Source organism: Platichthys flesus, chromosome 1, assembly GCF_949316205.1.
Source record: "Platichthys flesus chromosome 1, fPlaFle2.1, whole genome shotgun sequence".
Classification (NCBI taxonomy): Eukaryota; Metazoa; Chordata; class Actinopteri; order Pleuronectiformes; family Pleuronectidae; genus Platichthys; species Platichthys flesus.
The window spans coordinates 14,537,586-14,557,245 of record NC_084945.1 but is presented as its reverse complement, the minus strand read 5'-3'; the positions used below and the strand labels follow the sequence as shown (position 1 = coordinate 14,557,245).

Here is a 19,660-nt window from a genome sequence, read left to right as displayed (position 1 = left end):
TCCTTGATGTATATTCTGTATGTATAAATACATGATGTTTATCCATTCTCAGGCATATTTGAGAGTGGGGGTAGAGTGAGTTTCCTGTGACAGTTTTTGAAGTAAGTTCCTGTTCTGTGGAACTTAGAACTCCCCCATATAGATAACCACATACACACACCTGTACAAAGACACACACACACACACACACACACACGCACACACACACACACCTGTGGTTTTATTCAGTGAACCATTCATGTAAATATTACTTTAGAATGATTTGAGTAAGCGATTTAATCAATTACTGTAATATGAGGAGCACATGACTTCTTTCACTATACAGTATTTGTATGAGTCATTAAAACTTTCGCATTAGTGAAAAACACATTGATTGAGCAGCCAAGCAGTTTCTCAATAATATTGAATGCATTTATTTTGGCACATTCTTCTTTTCTGTCTGTTTTTATAAATCTTTTGTAGAAATTTCACCATTCAGGTAAATGTGATCTAGAACTAGACCTTTATTAGTGATACATGTACAGTATGTGTGTAAGTATTTACAATAACCATTGAAAACACGTGTGTTTTGTATTGGGGAACTGAAATCGAATCTTTGTGCGTGTATGTGTGTGCTTGTGTGTGTAAGTGTGTGTGCGAGTGTGTGTGACTGTGTGTGTGGTCCAGGTATTTCTCAGGTACAACCGGCTCACTACTACAGTAGTCAAATGAGCAGTTATTACTAGAGTGTGACATTGCATTACATCACATTGTGTGAGAGTGGTTTTAATATGGTGACAGTGTCCCGGCTGGCAGACATATTTTATTAGAAGAAGTTGTTGACACCTACTGAGAATTGTTTATTGATTCTAAACAGTTCTCATTCGTGCTCAATTACCCTGTTGATTTCACTCCATGTTTTTAACAGAGCAGCCACATGAGACATCAGAGATGATGAAGATTAAGATTTGTCATCGTCTCATCTGACGCATTCAATCATTCAGCGTCAGCTCATCACTGGAGTGATGGTGAGGGACTTGTCCGAGAGTTTCCTTGTCTCGGGAAGCCAAGATCCTTCTTTTAGTTTCACATATTGTTTTAGTTTCATCATTCCTACACAGGAGTAATTTATAGTGTTCAGTCTGGGTGGTAGAGCGGAGCTATTGCTATTGAAGTGACAGAACCAGTGTTCTCCTTTTTGAGATGTTCCTTTCTTTTCTTTGTCTTTTAATATTTTCTATTAAGCCTTTGGTAAATCTTTTATCAAAGACAATATGAAATGTTAAGTTCATATTATAATTTTATATATACATATATATATTATATTAAATTTTTCCATTTCCAATCCTATCCTTAATATTTATCAGGATTCCTAATGAACAGGATGGCAGTATGGTATTTTGTGTAGTTATGTTGCTACAGTATAATTGCAGAGCCAGGTTCCTAGCTCTACACATTGATGTTAATGCTGTGTTGATAAATGAAATGTCAATGGTGTGGTTTAGAAAAAGATTACATAATAAAAATATACATATGATTATAAAAAGACAAACTCATTCAGTTCAATACAAACTGTTTAATTTGAAATGGAGTTCATAAAAAATTAAGTAAAATTAGGATCACATAAAACAGTCAGATAGTAAAACCTATCCTCGATATGATCCCACATTGCATCTAAAATGCTTTGCAGTTTTTTATCAATGTACATAAAGATTTATTATTTACTTAAAAAAAGAAAATATAAAAATATCAGACACATATGTCCATTTGCTTGGTTCATCCAAATGGCTGCACCATACAGGACATGACTCAGCTGCGAAAACAGCAAAAAGGGTAATGACACGAGTTGACATTAAAATGCTGTTTAGAGAACATACAATTGTTTTGAGGCTTTCAGTAAAAGATATAAAAGATTTCTTAATACAATCGACAGAATGAATCTGTTCAATTAATCCAGCAGGTGAGTTGTGTGTAATTTCTGAAGACTGTACAAATATGAACCTTACTTCTATACTTATATTTCAGGTAAAACCAGGACTCTCCCTAAGATGTGATGGATTTTGCCTGGTACATGCTGAAGAGCTCCAGTCAGGTGTGTGACTGCTCCCAGCTCAGGCAGTGATCGGCATGTTCTCCCTGTAGCAGGCCGTTCTCTGGGGTCCACTGTAGCTGCACAGGTCCTGATAGATGTGGGCCATCTGCTCATTGGTCGCAGCATCAGACAGGTCCAGGTTTGGGTTGTTGCAGTAAGGCTGGGAGCGACGCATGTTCACGGCCTCCAGCAGGTGCTGGCAGTTCACCGCAGTGATCTGCATCGGGAGAGAAGACACAGAGGTGTGCGCTGTGAGAAGGTGTCGAGACTCCAATATCCAGGCGGAAGAAAATTCATTCCTTGCTCATTTACTCTATCGTTTGAGTGAGACACGTGTTACGTCTAGACTGGTCTTACCTGCACAATGAGCAGTTTGCTTTTGGCATTGTTGAGATTGTGCAGCTCTTCTCCAAAACACAGAGTCACTGTCGGATCAGGAGCAGGAATCTGACCCTCCTGGTACAGCTGTACAGCTGGAACACACAGTGCACGTAAACAGTTAGTGGGCAGACCATGCCTTGATTCAGAGTCTTACAAGCTTTCACATAATTAAATGTTTACCTTGAAGAAACCTTCCTGTGTCGAATATCTTGACCACAGCATCCCTCTCGAGCTTACAGGGCACTGAGCTGTACGGCGAGCCCACCTCTCCCAGCCCGCTCCAGAAGACTCGGCTCTGGCACAGCCTCTTGATGAAGATGCCCTCTTGGTTGGAACGGACCAGCACACCTCTCTCCACGTGGCCCAGGAGCTTGCACGTGACGTGGCGCTGGCGGTCGTACTCGATGTGCTCAGCAGGGGGAAAGTGAACATTCTGCATGCTGTCTGAGCTGTAGAGGGTGCCGCGGCCCAGGTGCTGCTGTGGAGAGATCCTGCAGCCTTCGGGGTGAGTTACCAGTGTGTTCTGCATCGGTTTCCCTCCATAGTAGAAACTGATCATCATTTGGGAGAACGCTGGAGACAAGACCATGTGAAAGAACTAAGGTTAGGCCTGTTGCACTTTATTATTACTATCAATACTTAATCGTGGATCTGATCTAATACATAACACGTACCTGAGCTGACAATACTAGGTGGCAAAGGGTCCTGGTGCAGTGGGAACGCTGTGAATTCAAGAGAGGAAGACATGACTTAAGAAGCTTTTTTAGCACAGTGGACACAACCACAGTGTCATGTTATTACTCTGCTGCATCATCAGAAATAATGTTTCTCTCCCAAAGAAATAATCGCCACAGTCAGCAAACCTCAACAGGATGTTAGTCAATCCTTCCATTGCAGAATTGAACAGAGAAGCAAACAACCTCTATTTAGCACCCACAGTCAACACTGAGCTTTCCACTGTGGTTACTTTCAAACACATTAAAGCTGAAATCTCACAAAGACGGAACTAAGAGTCGTGCTTGAGAGATGAGACCAAAGGCAGAGATGAGTGGATAGGAAACAAACTGCATTACCATTGATACTGCCTTGGGACCAGTACTCTGGACTGGCCTGGATATTACAGCATTCGTCCTGCAAAATACAACAACACAAAAAGATATCAACAAAGCACCTTTCTACATTTCATAGCTGTGGAGATGAAGTGGCTGGTGCTGGAGGAGGCAGCGGAGTGTGATCACATAAAAGCAGTAACACTGAGGTGAAGGGCAATAAAGGCAAAGGGCATCTAAAGTGAAAGAGTGCAGCAGGAGAGAGGTAAGAGGTAAAGTTCATGTTTGAAGTGAGAGGCAGCCTTACCTCTTTTATGAGCTCCTCTATTTCTGCAGGGCTGCAGTCAGTCAGATCACCAGAGCTCGTGGGAGCTGCCATGGCCATCACCGAGTTTTTACCTTCTGTGGGCGATAGAATTACTCACTGTGATTTCGTCTCATGGTTCAAACACAGGGTGTTTTAGCCGCTGCACTGTTCTTAATGATCCACAGTTTTCTCACGATGAGTCACAGAAGAGCAATGCTGGCTCTCCAGACCCCAGTTGTTCAAATGTCAAAGGAAATTATTAATCGAGACAGGATTTGGATTTTGACTCAGGGTGAACACGAGAGCCACGAAAACAGAAAAACTCACGCTTCTGCTCCTCCTCGGGTACGATGCGGTAAACTTTGTACGGCTCGGAGATGTCCAGCTGAGACCTTTCTGTCACCTCCTCAAAGTCAGGACTTTTGTTGAGGGCACAGCGGAGTCTGGTCTTCCATGTTGCAGGCTCGGCCTTGTCGCCCTCCTTAAACTTGCCTTTAAACACAGCCCAGGCCTGTGGAGTGGGGGGGGAGGATTCACAAATATTAAGGATAGTTTTGTGAGAAAGAAAGGAAGAGAGAGAAAGTCTAACTTTCTGTGAATTTGTCAAATTAAATGGCAAAAAAAAATTGTGTTTTTAAAATAACTACACCTTTATTACTGTATTAAAACTAGATCAATTTATCAATTATAGACCAATTGAAAATATTTCTTAGAATTAAGACAAATCCAACAATCACAGTTAAAAGTCAATACTATCCTTGGACCACAGAAGCAGCAGACTTAAAGAGGTGAGATCCGACATGTAAGTACAATCAATCGTTCCTCAAGGGAGATGTCAAACCTTGAAGATGGACGCGTCCACTTCTTGGTTGTAATCCTGTTTCCCCGCATGTTTCCATGGAATCCGGAACATGGTGTGGCTGTCGTCCTCCCACTGCAGCCCAAAGTACTGACCACTGTGGATCTGCTCCACCAGCCACTGCTTCAGCCTCCGGCCTCCCGTGTTGGACATCTTGAGGTTTTGGGATCTGTATAATAATAATCTGTTTAAGCACCTAAATGATGACGATAAGATCTTATAATAATGAATATTCAGTCATCATGTAAAACACAAGTAGTGTCACTGATAAATACCTGAGCTGGCGTCTCTCTGTGAGTGTGTGTGTGTGTGTTATCCTGACGTGATGACAGATGTCCACAGAGTTTATTGTGCCCCGAGTTGATGAATGAAATAGCCGAGCGGTGATTCGACGGCGACATCGTCCGTCTGACCAATGGAGCGCGCCGAAGCGACCTGACGGCCCCGCCCACTCCGGATGTGATGTTCTCCTAAAGACTGAGCGTTTACAAGAAATGGTCTGATGGTAGCGATGGTTGTAAAAGTCTCTGCCCACGCTGCGAGACGTAGGGGGGGGGCTGAAAACGCAAGTCACAAGTTTACCCTGAGCTCCGTGTGTGTGGGGGATTTCTGCGCCCACTCAGCCCACTCGCGTCAGAGAGATGGTGCTGTGCAGGTGGAGCAGGAGCAGTGTGTGTGTGTGTGTGTGTGTGTGAGAGGGTGGAGGAGCTCCATGACACCCGATCGTATCCCTGACTACATGTATACTTAATAACAGTTCAGATCCATGTGGTGACCAATACCTTATGTTATAGGAGGGAGAGGGGACTTTCATTTTCTATCCACCTTTCTTATCGGTGTTTACTCGGGGCTCGTGGTCACATAAACGAATACATCTACATTACAGTTATTAGTCAGGGTCCTCCTCGTTATTCTAGCCTTACACTTTATCCACCATAATGTCAAAGTGTGACGGCCCGTTGGGGCTGTCACTGAAACAGGAGTTGGTTCATTTATAACTCAAATGTCAGTTTTCATTTATAAATGTCCCCGCGACCCGACCCCGGATAAGCGGATGACGATGAGTGAGTGAGTGATGTCAATCCTTCCCACTTGTGCTCAGAGGACCTATTGTTTTAATTCGTTTTACATGAGTTTTTTGACAATTGAGGGTTATTTACAAATCAACTAATTGAACACATCAGCCCGAGGCTTGGGAACAAGTAAGAGATCATTGTCTTAATTTACTGACAAAATAGAGATCTAGTTAGTAGGCCATCAATGAAGACAACAATCTGCTGATTAATTGACAAGAATAATTATTATTAGTTGTCAACCTGGAATTATAGTTCAGTTGAGACATATGCATATTGCCATACGGAGTTAACCTTTATTAAATGATTTTGTTTTATCAGCTCAGTTCCTCTACATCTGACAAATAAAAGTAAAATTAGCCAACTCGACTCACTTCAAGTATAAGTATTGGAACTGTACCGACTGCATTACACAGAACAGATACAAGCCTCACCCTAAAATTCCACCTGCATTTACAGGAAGCCTCACTTAATGCTTTCTGTTTATGATAATTGAGTGAACACCTTCTTGGAATCTCAGCCAGGAATTAGCCTGCCTGAACATGTATTACCCGGCCAGACATACATCAGAAAGTCGATTCACTAGGCAGCCTCAGAAATAAAGCAATGCAAATAAAGAAAATCTCAGTTTGAGGCGAATGCAATTAATTGGCCAAAACCAGGAGATTCACAGAGATGTCAGTGCACCGCCTCTCAGAGATCGGTTCCAAGGAAACCTGAGGTAGTGCATTTCCTGCTAAGTTTGATGAGAGCAAGTTGCATTTTTGAAAAATAAAACCTTTAAGAAGAATGTCTGATAAGTTTCAAAAGTCTGAAAAGTGTTCTTTATGCATATCCTTAGTACAAAGTAAATTAAACCACAGGGCTTATTTGGAATTATGTTTATGAGGGAAAAGCTGATCTACGGAGAAGATGAAGTTCAATATTAACCATGTTAATGTTCATTTAATTTATTTACCTGAAAAAACGCCATGGTGTTGATGGTTATTTATTACAGATTTATTTCCATTTCCATATTTTTATCAATCACTGCATCGTATTATAAAACAAACAACACAAACCTGACATTAAAACACACAAAAAAACTGACAATACTCAGGAAATTATAACACAAATCAATTTAGTCACAAAAAAAAAGATAAATCAGAGCTTCATTAACATCAGGAAGACTTGCAGAGATCCTTCATGTGTGGTTATAGATTGATGCAGCTGTGCTTCATGTAGCTCCTCTGTTTAACCCGTTATGTATTACTGTAACCTTTCACCTTCATATGTGTGTGTCTTTACAAAGCCTCAAAAGATGAGCAACCAATGCTCTTTACATGATAGTTTACTTTAAAAAGTTTGCCCAGTGTAATCAGATATCAAGTACAGTAACTAACTAGGTGAGAACAAACGCTGTTTATTACATGGCAGTGATGTGTGGTGAGAATGTATTTATGGTTGTTGTAATCTCTGTAAGTGGCCAGCAAATATAATCCTACTTGGTTATTGCCTCCTATGAGAGTGTGCAGTTTGGTCCAGCTTGATAGCATTTAAAGCCTTCGGGGAGGTATGCACTCCACGAGTGGATCAGTACGTGCAGTGTCAATCTTTTCAAGCAATAGGACTGCTCTCAGTAGGATGAATCAATCTAATGCCGTCAATCTGGCAAATTGGAGGCAAAACGTTTCTTTAGGACTCCATTAATAATCAGTCACATCTTTAAGGCTACCAAGCTGAATGCTGCAGGTGTGATGTGCCCACATGGGAGTGTAGTGTATTCATCATGGCTAAGGTGCTGAGGTGTTGAGAATAAGGCGTCAGTGAGCACTGATATTGTGGCTGTACTCAGGTAAGTGAGCATGGGAGGTACAGCTAGTGAAAAGGAGATTGTTGATCAATTCTAAATCAGCCTCCATGGCGTCAAGTCGACTATGGGCGATTCAAATAAAATGTTACAAAAAAAAAGCAAAAAAAAAAGCTTGGCTCATAAGGGGGCATTCATACAAATGCCTTTGATCGAATTATATTTTAAGGGTTGATTTGGAATTGAGAACAGAATAATAGCTGCTGCCTTTTTCCAGGCAGAACCGGGCAGGAGGACTTTGGCGTGTTTCATTTGCTGCCTTCATGATCATCAGCAACAGACGGCAGAGAACAGACAGCTATACCACGATTTATCGAGCGCTGATCGTCTCCGCTCCTCTGGCTCGCCTGCTGCTCTCTGTACTGGCTCAGGAGGGCTTCCACCTGCTCCTGGTCATTGAATGGACTGGGACGGAAACCGGACTGTAACCATGTTCGGTTCTAGGGACGAGAGGAGGGACAGACAAAAAGTATTAAAAAAACATCTCATCTTTGTGTTAAATCCAATAACATCACAGTGTTCAATCCTTCAACTTTAGCTGCACTACCACAATATTCCACTATATTATACACACCCTCCCAATTTGGCGGTATATTCAAGCTGGTAATATTTCCCCAAATTACCTGTTCTTTCCGTATTTTTCTACTTAGCTTGTGTACAGTATGTGCACCTTTATGGCCATAAATATTGCAGCTGTTTCTCTTTTAATTGTAAATTGATATAATATGTGCTTGGTATCTTGGGTCTATTCCACAAGTCCTGAGTGGAGTTTCCTCCGTAGACAGAAAATGAAGAATCAGTCACCATTTACTTTAATTATTTTTGAATGAGCTCCAACTTTACTTACCCCTGAAACTCCTAATGTGTTTTGTGGAGTAAAACACTTGACGATAGCAGTATAAATTGTGTGTTAAAAAAATAAATGAATTATTTAGGTATTTTTAAATGTATTGCCACTAGAATGTCGCAGTTTTCAGAGACTGCATCTGGTCCAAAAAGCAAGAAATTGCACAAAGGATGCCCAGGAATGGATTTGTGCAATATCTTATTATTTTTTTCGAAACACAATGTGAAGTGAAAGTCAATCCGACAGTTATACATTCATTTCAATCAAATTTGTATTCTCACTGGTGACTGAAAGTCGAAACAGTACAGCTCTGTTTCATAGGATCCAGATAACTGTAACAATGAATAATCAATCTAAAGCACACTATCAAGATAACATTGTTGTAAAGGCTGTGATATCAGGGGTTGTGCAAGATGCTGACCACTGTAAATCTGTCATCATGAAAAAGAAAATGAATCCTGTCATCAGCTACAAAGTCTGTTTGAGTGTTCCACATGAAGCTTACCAAACGTTTTGATTGGATGTGCACTGTAGTATATTTCAGCCACTTTGTTAATGTAGCTGTAAACACGTTAGTTACTGTGAGGCTTATATATCCATAAATGTTTGATTGTTTGTCGGTTGTTTGTCCGTCTGTCTTTCTGCAGTATTACTAAGAAACTACTTACAGGAAATCTTGTATGACCCGAGGGGGGGGGGACATGACCCGAGGAAGAACTCGTTAAAACTTTAAGCAGATCAAGATAAACTGGAGGATCCAGGAATTTACTTTCACTTTCTTTCACATGGTGAGAAAGGGTGTTAGCCTTAGCGTAGGGATGTGCTCTCTGAATGAGCGTTTAGTTACAGTTGCATTTGCAACATAAAACCATTGTTGTCTTAAAGGGCCCATATTTTACACCTTCCTGGAATTTAATGTGAGTTATTACTACTCTTTAGATAATATATCAGTGGTTTAAAACTGCTGAAATGTGTATTTCCATGTCCTCTATTCTGCCTCGCTCTGGTCCTGCACATGGAAAAGGCTGTTTTTGCCTGCGTCTCTTATTATTTATGAGTGCCTCCTCTGATTGGCTGACTGCAATTTAAGTGACACGCGACCAAGGCTATCGCCGGTCTCATTCTGGCACATTGACTAACTCACTGGTAAACACAGCAGAAAGTCACGCTGTTATGTTTTGACACAGCTATAGCTATGTATAAATATTTTTTATTCACTGTTTATTTCATTTATTTTGTTGATGTTTTTGATAAATTGTTTTTATGTTGATGTGTTTTTTATCTGCCATGTAAGGTGACCATGAGTGCTCTGAAAGACGCCTATAAATAAATTGAATTATTATTAATATAGAGACCAGCCACATTTTCACAGTCGGTTACAACAGGATGTTTCTGAACGGTCAGTTACACGTTTGTTCAAGTTTTCACGAAGGAGTTTCAGTCCTGTGTAATGTCTACGTTACTACTGAGTAACGTAGCCATGGAACAGCTGTATCCGTGAACAGTTGCTGCTTGGATCCCTTCACGCTGCAGTGTTTATTCATTGTTGTTTGTTGTGGTTAGCCTGTGGTAGCTAACCAGGTGCTAGCTCAGACACATGTCTGCTCTACCTTGAGGCTACCTAGTACCTACTGACCCCAGTAATTCCTGATAGTAAAAGCCATGAAAATGTATTTTATAAAATATCGGCCCTTAAAGGATTCCTTCCTCCCATTCAACATACAATATACAGATTTCCCTTAAAATCCTCGAAATCACTGCAAGAGCTACAAGCAGTTGTTTCAGTCTTGTTATGTTGCAAGGTGCTGACAGTAATATGAAACACGTGATGAGCAGAACCAACCTGATGCAATCCCAGCAAACCCCCTGCAGTTCCCCTTCTCTAGTCAATGGTTAGACAAGTGCCACCCTAATGAAATCACGCACAGGGTGCCTTCAAGTAACTACAACGCTGCAAAATTTGAACAGCTGTGAACAGCTGCCTACAATGTGTTCCTATACATCACATCCTGTCAATGTCCCAATGCTTTGTAGATGACGAGTCAAAATAAAATCCAAAAAGAAATTCACTCACTCCTTAAAGTGTGAAATACAATAAGTACATGAAAACTGCAGCAAGTCTACTAATAACTCGTCAGTAAGGTTTAAACCAGCATTTTAATTCAAGCATGTGTACCTGTCATATACTCAATTCCACTCCCTGATCTTTTCTCTTTGTGAAAACCTCCTCCAAACCAGAATGGACCTAAAACCACGAAACCACTAAATATTTCCTATACGTGGTGACATTCTTCAAAGTGGAAGTAGACAAATCATGTATGAGTGTCATAAGGCAGGATCAAACATTATGTATCCAAAAGGCGCCTCACCTGTCAATCACCAGAAACCTACTTGTGTAAATATCCTCACAAAAGTGCCCCCTGATAAAAAATGAAAGTATAAGATTAGGACCCCTTGCTCTGTGCTCAGATTTTGATCTAAGAATTGAATCTTCCGACATCATTCAAATTAATAATATGAACCTTTGTCAAATAAATTACAGATGCTATGTTCTTATAAATGTATTATCTGATACACAACTTTGTTTCAAACCATCTCCCTGATGTGAGATGTGATGCTCTCTGCTGCTGATGCATTTGGGATCATGCTGTGAAACTCAGCAGTTTCCACACAGGCATCACAGAAATAATGATCTACAGTTTATTTACCTCGACAGTAATTACACAATTACAAACATTAATTAAAACATACAGGAGACAATCCACCTGTCAGGTATCTCACATTCCATGACAACTTTAGAACCGCAATTAACGGTTGAGAGGTTAACCACGCACTGCATGTGGAGCGGGACGTACACATCCTGTGAATTCCTCAGCAAATCACCAAAACAGCATGTAACAGCCAAATGCCTTTGTGCAGTGAAGTGATGTAGAGCTGGCGGGGGGGGGGGGGGGGGGGGGGGGGGGCATGTGCCCTAATTTCTGATGTCTGAGACTTTTCATTCATGTAATTATTATTATATTAGTCAAGTGTATTCCGAGGATGACATATATCATACCCTCGAAATGTCATGCTCGTTGTCTAAGCTCTTTCCCTTCAGTTTTTTTCTGTGTTTTAAATTTTGGGGTTTGAAAATTGTTAATTTAAATGTTTGTATTATTTGAGTTCGGACTACACAACTTTCAAAGTTGTCGCATCCCTGTGCAGTTCACATTAAACTTTTTGGTCTCTTGTGATCAGGGGTCCTGCAGTAGCTGTGAGTTCATACTATATGACAGTGGGTCCATACCACAGGATCTTCATAAGGAGAAACCCCTGACTAGTATCTCTAGACTCCAAACTACGTTGGATCATGAAAACACAAGCATGAAAAGACGCAGTGAATCTAACTGATCTTCCTGCTCTCTTGTGTAATACTGCTCACAGAATACATCAACCTGGAGCAGACGGGGAGGACGTCATATTAAAGTGCCCCCCCAGCCTGTGGATGAATTCATCATGTCAGTGTTCCTCTGTGTGTTATCGCATGTGTACCTCTAAGACTTGCGTCTGCTGGTACTCCTGCAGCTGCTGCTGGAAGCCGTAGTTTGGGCCGACAATAGAGCGAACGGCCTTGACTGCAGACAGACACTCATCCCAGCTGCAGTCTGTGACAGTCATCAGGTAGGCCACCACCATGGTGGTGCTGCGGGATACACCTGCCAGACTACAGCAGCACATGGGATCAGTTTGGTCATCGGCATAAAGCTGCTGGGTCCTTAACACCGGTTAATGAATGCTGAATGCTTCTCACAGCTGAAGGCTTACTTGCACAGTCAATATGAACTGGCACACTTTCAACAAGGAGCTGGTTACAGCATTGGATAAAAACATACCAGTGAACGAGACACGATCCACCATCCAGGCGACATTCATGGATGAAGCTGATGCACCTTTTAAAATGCTGTGATCTGAAAAGAAAACAAATCACACACATGATTCTGTGGTGTATAGTTTGGCATATAAAGACAAAAGCTTTGAATTCAGTAGAACATCCGTATTTTGGGCTCAGGGAAGTAGTTTTCTTTTGACTAGGCAGAGTGTTGTCATAGGTGAAAAGGTAAAAAATAGAGCACAAATAATAGGATTTGAGAAAGAACACCTCGAATTGAAACCTTGGGGCCCTAACTTCGTCTGACAAACAGTTTTACAGAAACTGTGATGTGCAGTTGTGATTTTGACTGTCGAAACTACAGGTAAATGTTGACATTAGTCCCAGAATGAGAAAGGTAGTTTTGACGGATTTTTATTTTTAAGTCCTAAGAAAAAGACGTATCGGAGAGTAGTGATTTTTCTTTCCACCACTCCAACTAGTCATGTGAGAAAAAAGGTCTGGTTTGCTCAAACAGAGAGTTTGTGGTAGACCAGAGCACAGACAGTAGTTACAGACAAGGGAAGTACATGTGCTCCTCTTTTTCAGGCCAGCATTCGTTAAGTCTGTGTCTCAAAACTAAAAAGTTAATAATTTCTAACTTTTTTTAAAAACAGTAATTTTGTGCTTTCTTTAGGTGGACCATGTGTGTTTTCATTATGCACATCATACAGCCATCTCAAAGATACAAGCCAACTAAGCCAATAAATCATTAAATCCAAACTCTATTGTACAACAACATAACAAGGTGCTTCTGAAACAAGATCACACAAATCCTCAGAATGTAAATCTTTAACACAACATAGTGCAACTGCTCCTCAAATCTCCTCTTGCAGTGTCAGGAAGCACTGATGGTGTTTTGCATAATCAAGAGCTGTGTGGCTGATAGCAGCGTCTCCTGAGGAGCAGATGCTGGTTACTCAACAGCAGACAGAATAACAGACAGGGGCCAAAATAGATTGACTGACACTTTTCTTTTTTACTCCTTCCTGAGATCCAAACTCCTCTTCAAAAGATGTCTCCTCAGCAGTTTTAACCTCCGTGCATCTCTAACACAGAGGTTTCCGGCCAACTTGTTTAATAGGCCAAAAAATTACCTTGTGACAAAGTTTTGAGGTTTTGACCAATTGAGGAAAAAACTAAATAATAACCTACAGTTAGTTTGACCAACAGCACATCCAGTTAATTGTCTTTAACATGCAGGGTCCTTGCACTCATGCACATCTCCTTCCCTTGGCCAAGAAGTCTATCATTAAGTACGTTATTACGCAAACACTGCAGGACCGATTTCCATGAAACTTAGTATGACATCTAGTGTGCGTCACGGAGGAACCATTCATATTTGCTGTGGCTGTGGATAACTGGTCTATCCAGGATTTGTTTTCACTTTGTTTAACATTGTGAGATATAGGGTATTTTATATAAATGTGGTTTCATAAGAGGACTGTTAAGCCTTGGAGGATGTATGCTCTACTGACTTTAGCTTTGGAAGTGATTATTGTGCATCTTTATGCAGTGCAGTGTGCACAAAGAGCAAATAACCCATAGCACACTTCCACGTCCATTTCACCTTTGTTACGCCACTCAGAGTCATCGCCCACTGTAAGCCTGACCATCAGTAGGATGATTCTAAGGCTGATTAAAGGTCTAGTGTGTAAGTTTTAGGTGAAAGGGATCTATTGGCAGAATTTGAATATAAAATAATCCTAGTGTTGTTTTCACTAGTGTGTTTCATCTCGTTTTAACAATTGTTTTTTTCTTCATCCTAGAATGGGCCCTTTATATTTGAAAACGTAATATTAAAGCTGGGAGCGGGACCTATACAGACGTTTTCATGAAAACCGAAGCCCCAGGTTCTCTGTCATGTTTGAAAAGTGAGGGTGAGTTGAGAGGTGTTCATGCAACATGCAACTCCACCACTAGATGTCACTCAATTCTACACACTGAACCTTTAAGACTTGGACCTTTTGTTTAATCTAATAAGGTTCTGTGAGCTTGTCCTTGTTCTTGTAAAGGTCTAAGGTTAACAGTCATTTTCAGAACATTTCTCTCTATTGTTACTAATATGTAAGTGATAAAGCCAATTGAGGCAGTAACTGTGGGCTACACAAATGGCCCCGACTTCCTCACATCCATCATATTTATAGTTCTTTTACACAACTTCCAACTGCTACAGTTGCTCCAAAAAAAAGCTTTGTAGGAAAGACCATCCCTGCTTTTGGATCGTACAGAGGGGAGGGGCCATCGGAGCTGGTCATAGGGGCCCCTAGGTGGTGGCGAGCATGGTGTGGCGGCAGTTGGCCTCACCACTCCTATCAGTCAGACCAGTGATTGTGACAGAAGGGGTTTATTAAAGCTCTGGGTGGTCGGGGCCAACAGCCAGATGTCACACTAAAGTTTCCTTCCTGTGCTGCCTGAGGGAGAGACGCTTGATTGCAACAGTGGAGGTCAAACACCTCCAACAAACCCAATCAGCAATATCCAACCAAACGCTGAACCTCCAATCACATTCACTTTCACTCTGCTCCGTTTTCTTTTTCACAAGCTAAAGCAACAGCGACTACAATGACTGCAGAGCACAAAGTCACAACCTGCAGAGTTAGAGCTCCAAATTTAGGCTAAAAACCCCAACATTTTGTGTATAGACATATACACTATATATATAACTCTACAGTTATAGTCTAAAAGCTACTTGGTACATTCTTAATTGTTCTGTTCATGGTCGACTGGTTCTAAATTAACGTTTTGACACCAAGAATCAGTGTCCAGCCTGCATTCAACCAGGCAGAGAGTCACAACTTTGTCTACTTGTTTTAAGCAGGTTAATTGATGATCCCCTTTCAAGCATGATCAATCCCCTTATTCTACAGTCCAGGGCACTGCAGACATGGATCTGTGGATGGTAGAGAGGACAATGTGCTTCCAATAAACATGTATCACGTCAACAGCAGCTTTTCACCTGTCAACAAGAGTATAATGCATTGGGGATATATGCCCACCCTCCACGATCCCACCTCAGTGCAGGAACCCTAACCAACCAGTAGAGGATGCACATCTACAGGATTCTCAAACCATGACATTAATGCTTTAAAACTGCAACTGGTGAATGTCGGTTCTGTTTCGTGCCTTTAGTCCGTGACGACTGTTTAATCCAGAATAACTACAGCTAGGGTTTGCGTGAGGTCACATATCCTTCATCAAAATTGACACGCTATGACTAATGTGTTATGTTAGTGACCACTGCAAGGGCGGCGGTGGGGGGGGGCAACTCATCCCTCTTTCAACACAGGGTCTGCCTCCTTATGAACAGAGAATCATCAAACACACACTTTTTCTCTGCTTCTCCTTCTCAAACACACTACATACAAAAAAGTACTACATACACAACACAGAAAATCAAAACTTTTAGTGCTCACAGGGTTCATTTAATACTACTAATAGTTAATTTAAAATCGTTCACGTAAATTCTCTGTTAAACTCTTTTAAAAAAATCATATAATCTTAGTAACGGTTTGTTCGTGTGTCACACCCAGGGAACACAATCCGGTGGGTATTGGTGTTGAAACCATACTGCATGACTCATTTTAGGACATTTAAAAATCCTGGTGTGTGTTTGTGTGTGTGTGAGTGCGTGTGTGTTACTCACAAGTTCTCGCTGGAAGCATCTGCGGCATGAATACAAAGATATGTCATGTCCTGTAAAACATACATGAAAAACATTAGCACAGATGAAACCAGACACAGACCATGCATGTTATATCTGAATTAAGGCCGGGCAATAAATGAATATCAATAATTAACACAGTATAATTTTTGTCAGTTGCAATATGTCAAAGTTCCAACATATATTGATATATTTCTTATGTATTGTGTAAGCAGAGTGAGGTGGTATGACACATAATTGAACTACCTCATATTGTAGAACCTTTACCAAGTGTTTGTCTACCTCTGTTTATAAAGACAATTTAAAACCACAACCTTCATTCACGACGAAAAATATAGGTCTGCAAACTACCTAAAATAATTGTTATTGTGATAATTATTGATACTGACTGATATGAAAAAAAAATTATTAAATATTTGGCCATTTCACCCAGCCTTAACCTGCAGTTACCTGTGATTCTTACCTACATTTATAATACAGGCAAAAATCATTGGCTATTTTTACAGATGAACATCTGTCACTCAAATCTAAAGTGAGCCGTAGTTCCTCAAAGACTTGCCAACGGAGCAAACTCTTAACTAAATCTAAATAGTAACAGGATAACAGCTTTTGTTAGCACTGTGGCCGTCTAATATATCAATGTTTTCTGGGGTTCAACTTAATTCTAATAAACACAGAGTAAAAGATATTTTCCTACAATGAAGGACATGTAGTTGATTCTACAAAATACACAGTGGAGAGCAAAGCCCTTTGAAACCAATCACTGTCATCTCATATATATGTACATGTGTATGTATATTTATAATAAATGGATATGTGTCTGTAGTTGGCAGTCTGAACTAAGAAGGTTATAGTTAAAGATTCTTCATATTATTTCTGGTTTTACTTTTCTCCATCTCTAAACATGCAATAGAATAGAATGCTTTTAATTCTTATTGTACCACGACATTTCCTTGAATTTTTCAAAACATTCACAAGATAAGTGACAACAAAGAAACGAAAGAAAGAAATAACTTCTCCTGCTCAGCCACAAAAATCCCCTGCTCCAACCATAACTCATCACCACCCCCTGCTGGCTGACAGGACACATCACAATATTCAAGAGGATTGCATGGTCTCTGCATGTCACCATACGCAGGCCAACCTGGATAGTCCACTTACCTCAAACACAGGTTTGGCATTGTTGTACACAGACAGGATGTGGGTGATTCCATTCTTCGACAGACTGTCCCTGTTCTCTGAATCTGGAACCAGGAGAGAAAAGAATAATCAGTGATTATCACACCACTCGCTCAGACCAGTTAAGTTGTAGGCGGCTGCAGAGGCCGGCCAGTCAGCTGTTTACTGTCCTGCATCATAGTTTGGTACAGTTTATCCTGTGGTCACTTGCTCCTGTCACTTAAACTATTCATAACCAAAATGCTTGTGCCCTCGTGTGGACTAAAGATAGAAAGCTTCACATGCCACATTAAGGGCGAGGGTGCTGTTATCAGCCAGGGAAAGAACACATATTGTAAAAAATAAATATTGTATAAGGCAAAGCATTTAAATTGAAACCTTGAAATGCAAGGTTTAAAATAACCAAATAACTCAGGTTGCTATAATCCACCCCTCATTCCTTCATGCATTTGTGCCCTATTATAGTGACCTTGTCCCTTTTGGACTGAAGGCCTGACCCTGCTCTTCTGATTCTATCACATATAGGAACACCAAATCAAGTCACATTATGTTTGTCTTACCTCTTATATTCCCCAGGTAGAGTCCGTCAACGACCTGTGAAGCAGCAGTCACAGACATCTTGGGTTCTCAAGTTAAATATTCAACACAATCCAGCATCAAAAACTTCACATGAAAGCAGTAAAGGGTGGTGGGTTGAGCCAGATTGGATTTAAGGCTTAGGGCTTAAGAACCAAAGTACCAGCAAATGAAGCATCGGCTGCAGCCGTACAAGGCCCGAAGCAGCGATGTGTGATTATCAGTGCCAAAGTGACGAGCAGGGATCAGAGTGTTAGAACTTAGGCAGTAGTACTACGAGGGTCTAAACTCCAGCAACACTTACAGTATAGACCTATATTGTCACACAATGCATTTATGTGTTGACCACTCAGTCTCCAACATCGGCCTAGGCAATAAAGTCTTAAAACTCTTCCACCTCACAATTGTTAAATATTTAGCTGTTGATCATTCTCTGCTCATAAAGACGTTTAAATTGACAACCTTTACCCAGGAGCAACAATGTGTAGGAAATAATAACGTGACATTTATTGGGATATTAAACGATATAGACAGATTTGAATTTTTTTATCCTGAAAATGTTTGGTTATATTGACCAGACCTAGTCAAACCATGATTTACTACAAGTGTTTTCAAAAAGAAAGTCCTCTGTGCTTGTTACACGTAGGTGAAATGTGCCAGAAACCTCTTCTCTGTTTGTACTAGCACTATGAGGCAGCAGCTGTCTAAAAAAAAATGTATGGAAACATGAAAGAAAAACTAATAAGTACAGTACAGATGGACAATCTGCTAATGCAAAGTCTGTTTAAGGCTAACTTCTCTGGTCTTATTTAAGTGCATGGTTTCAAAATAAAATGCAGCTGAACAAGTGTTTTCACAAAAGATGGTTTCACTTTAATTCCGTACTAAAAGACTGGGCAACTGTTTCATTGTGCATTGTCACAATCACCATGAGTGGGCACAATGATTAAATAATGTCTGAACAATGGTGTGTCTATCTATTGATTTGATCCTTCAAGCCAAGTTAACTGAGCCCCTCACCCAAAGGTCAGAGGTCAGAATCAGCAACAGCACATGATAGATCAGTGCCTTGCTTATGGGCAATGTGAAAAAAAATCAGGTGTTGTCAGCTTCCGTTACTGGTTTGAAACAAAATGCTTGGAGCAGAACAAGTCTTGTTTTGAGCTGTTTACACATTATGGCAACATTGAACGTGTTGACATGGTGTCAGGATCAGAGAGGCAGAGCAAAACATGTGACGTGATGGACGAAGATGAGTCAGGCAGGCATCACACACCCACACTTAACATACCACTAAACAACAACAACAACAATACAACACCACAGCACCGACAAGTAAAGCAGCACGAGCAGAGCTTACCTTATTCATCCCATTGCCCATGACGCGTCTGGACCAGTCTGAGCTGTTCACATGAACTTTGACTCTAACAACAGGAAGCTGAACTCGGCACAGCAGCGACCAACCTCAGCCGCTACGTGTGTTTGTTGATCGACATCATCATCAGATAAAGTTACACGATCAACATCATCAGTCCTGAAACACTGACGTTATGCAGCGGCGCAGACAGGAGTTCCGTCACAGTGACTCGTCTTCCGGATGGTTTGGACCGCTTCATCCGGTAAGTGACGTCATTACAGCGTGTCGCCGCCTTCAGACACCGGCTCATGTGTAAAAGCTTTAATATATATACATATATATATATATACAACGTGTGTGCATTTAAGCACGTGTGTATTCATTCTAATCCAGCAAGCCAATCTGAGGATTTATTTATTCTGTCAACATTTGCTGCTTTCTATAGTTATACTGTATTTTTAACAAGATGAACTCAATCGATCCTCGGCCAGATACAAAAACAAGAGAACAAATAAAGGTATAAAGCAGAATTAAAAGA

The 19,660-nt window shown here is 40.8% G+C and overlaps 2 protein-coding genes across 2 annotated transcripts; both read right to left on the bottom strand.

The window, feature by feature from the left end:
• Positions 1-1,540: 1,540 nt before the first annotated feature.
• irf8 (interferon regulatory factor 8) lies at positions 1,541-5,078 on the bottom strand. The gene is made up of 9 exons (XM_062386061.1): positions 4,943-5,078; positions 4,650-4,836; positions 4,136-4,319; positions 3,809-3,903; positions 3,526-3,583; positions 3,127-3,174; positions 2,633-3,025; positions 2,429-2,544; positions 1,541-2,288 (listed from the first exon to the last, which is right to left on the bottom strand). Exons 2-9 carry the CDS (start codon positions 4,818-4,820, stop codon positions 2,091-2,093), a joined length of 1,263 nt encoding a protein of 420 aa, XP_062242045.1. The 5' UTR covers positions 4,821-4,836; positions 4,943-5,078; the 3' UTR covers positions 1,541-2,090.
• Positions 5,079-6,724: 1,646 nt separating this feature from the next.
• Positions 6,725-19,358, bottom strand: dusp22a (dual specificity phosphatase 22a). Its single transcript, XM_062386007.1, has 7 exons — positions 19,126-19,358; positions 17,750-17,783; positions 17,172-17,254; positions 15,993-16,042; positions 12,312-12,386; positions 11,971-12,142; positions 6,725-8,029 (listed from the first exon to the last, which is right to left on the bottom strand). The coding sequence occupies exons 1-7, from the start codon at positions 19,144-19,146 to the stop codon at positions 7,838-7,840; spliced, it is 627 nt and encodes a 208-aa protein (XP_062241991.1). The 5' UTR covers positions 19,147-19,358; the 3' UTR covers positions 6,725-7,837.
• Positions 19,359-19,660: the final 302 nt, after the last annotated feature.

What these genes read in the sequence shown, in the direction of transcription:
- irf8 (XM_062386061.1), bottom strand. Translation starts at nt 4,820, where the DNA reads ATGTCCAACACGGGAGGCCGGAGGCTGAAGCAGTGGCTGGTGGAGCAG. An exon ending in ACCCGAGGAGGAGCAGAAGC is followed by an intron (nt 3,904 to 4,135) that starts GTGAGTTTTTCT and finishes TATCGCCCACAG; the next exon opens with AAGGTAAAAACTCGGTGATG. An exon ending in GTCCCAAGGCAGTATCAATG is followed by an intron (nt 3,175 to 3,525) that starts GTAATGCAGTTT and finishes TTGAATTCACAG; the next exon opens with CGTTCCCACTGCACCAGGAC.
- dusp22a (XM_062386007.1), bottom strand. Translation starts at nt 19,146, where the DNA reads ATGGGCAATGGGATGAATAAG. An exon ending in ATGCCAAACCTGTGTTTGAG is followed by an intron (nt 16,043 to 17,171) that starts GTAAGTGGACTA and finishes TATGTTTTACAG; the next exon opens with GACATGACATATCTTTGTAT. An exon ending in GATGCTTCCAGCGAGAACTT is followed by an intron (nt 12,387 to 15,992) that starts GTGAGTAACACA and finishes TTTTCTTTTCAG; the next exon opens with ATCACAGCATTTTAAAAGGT.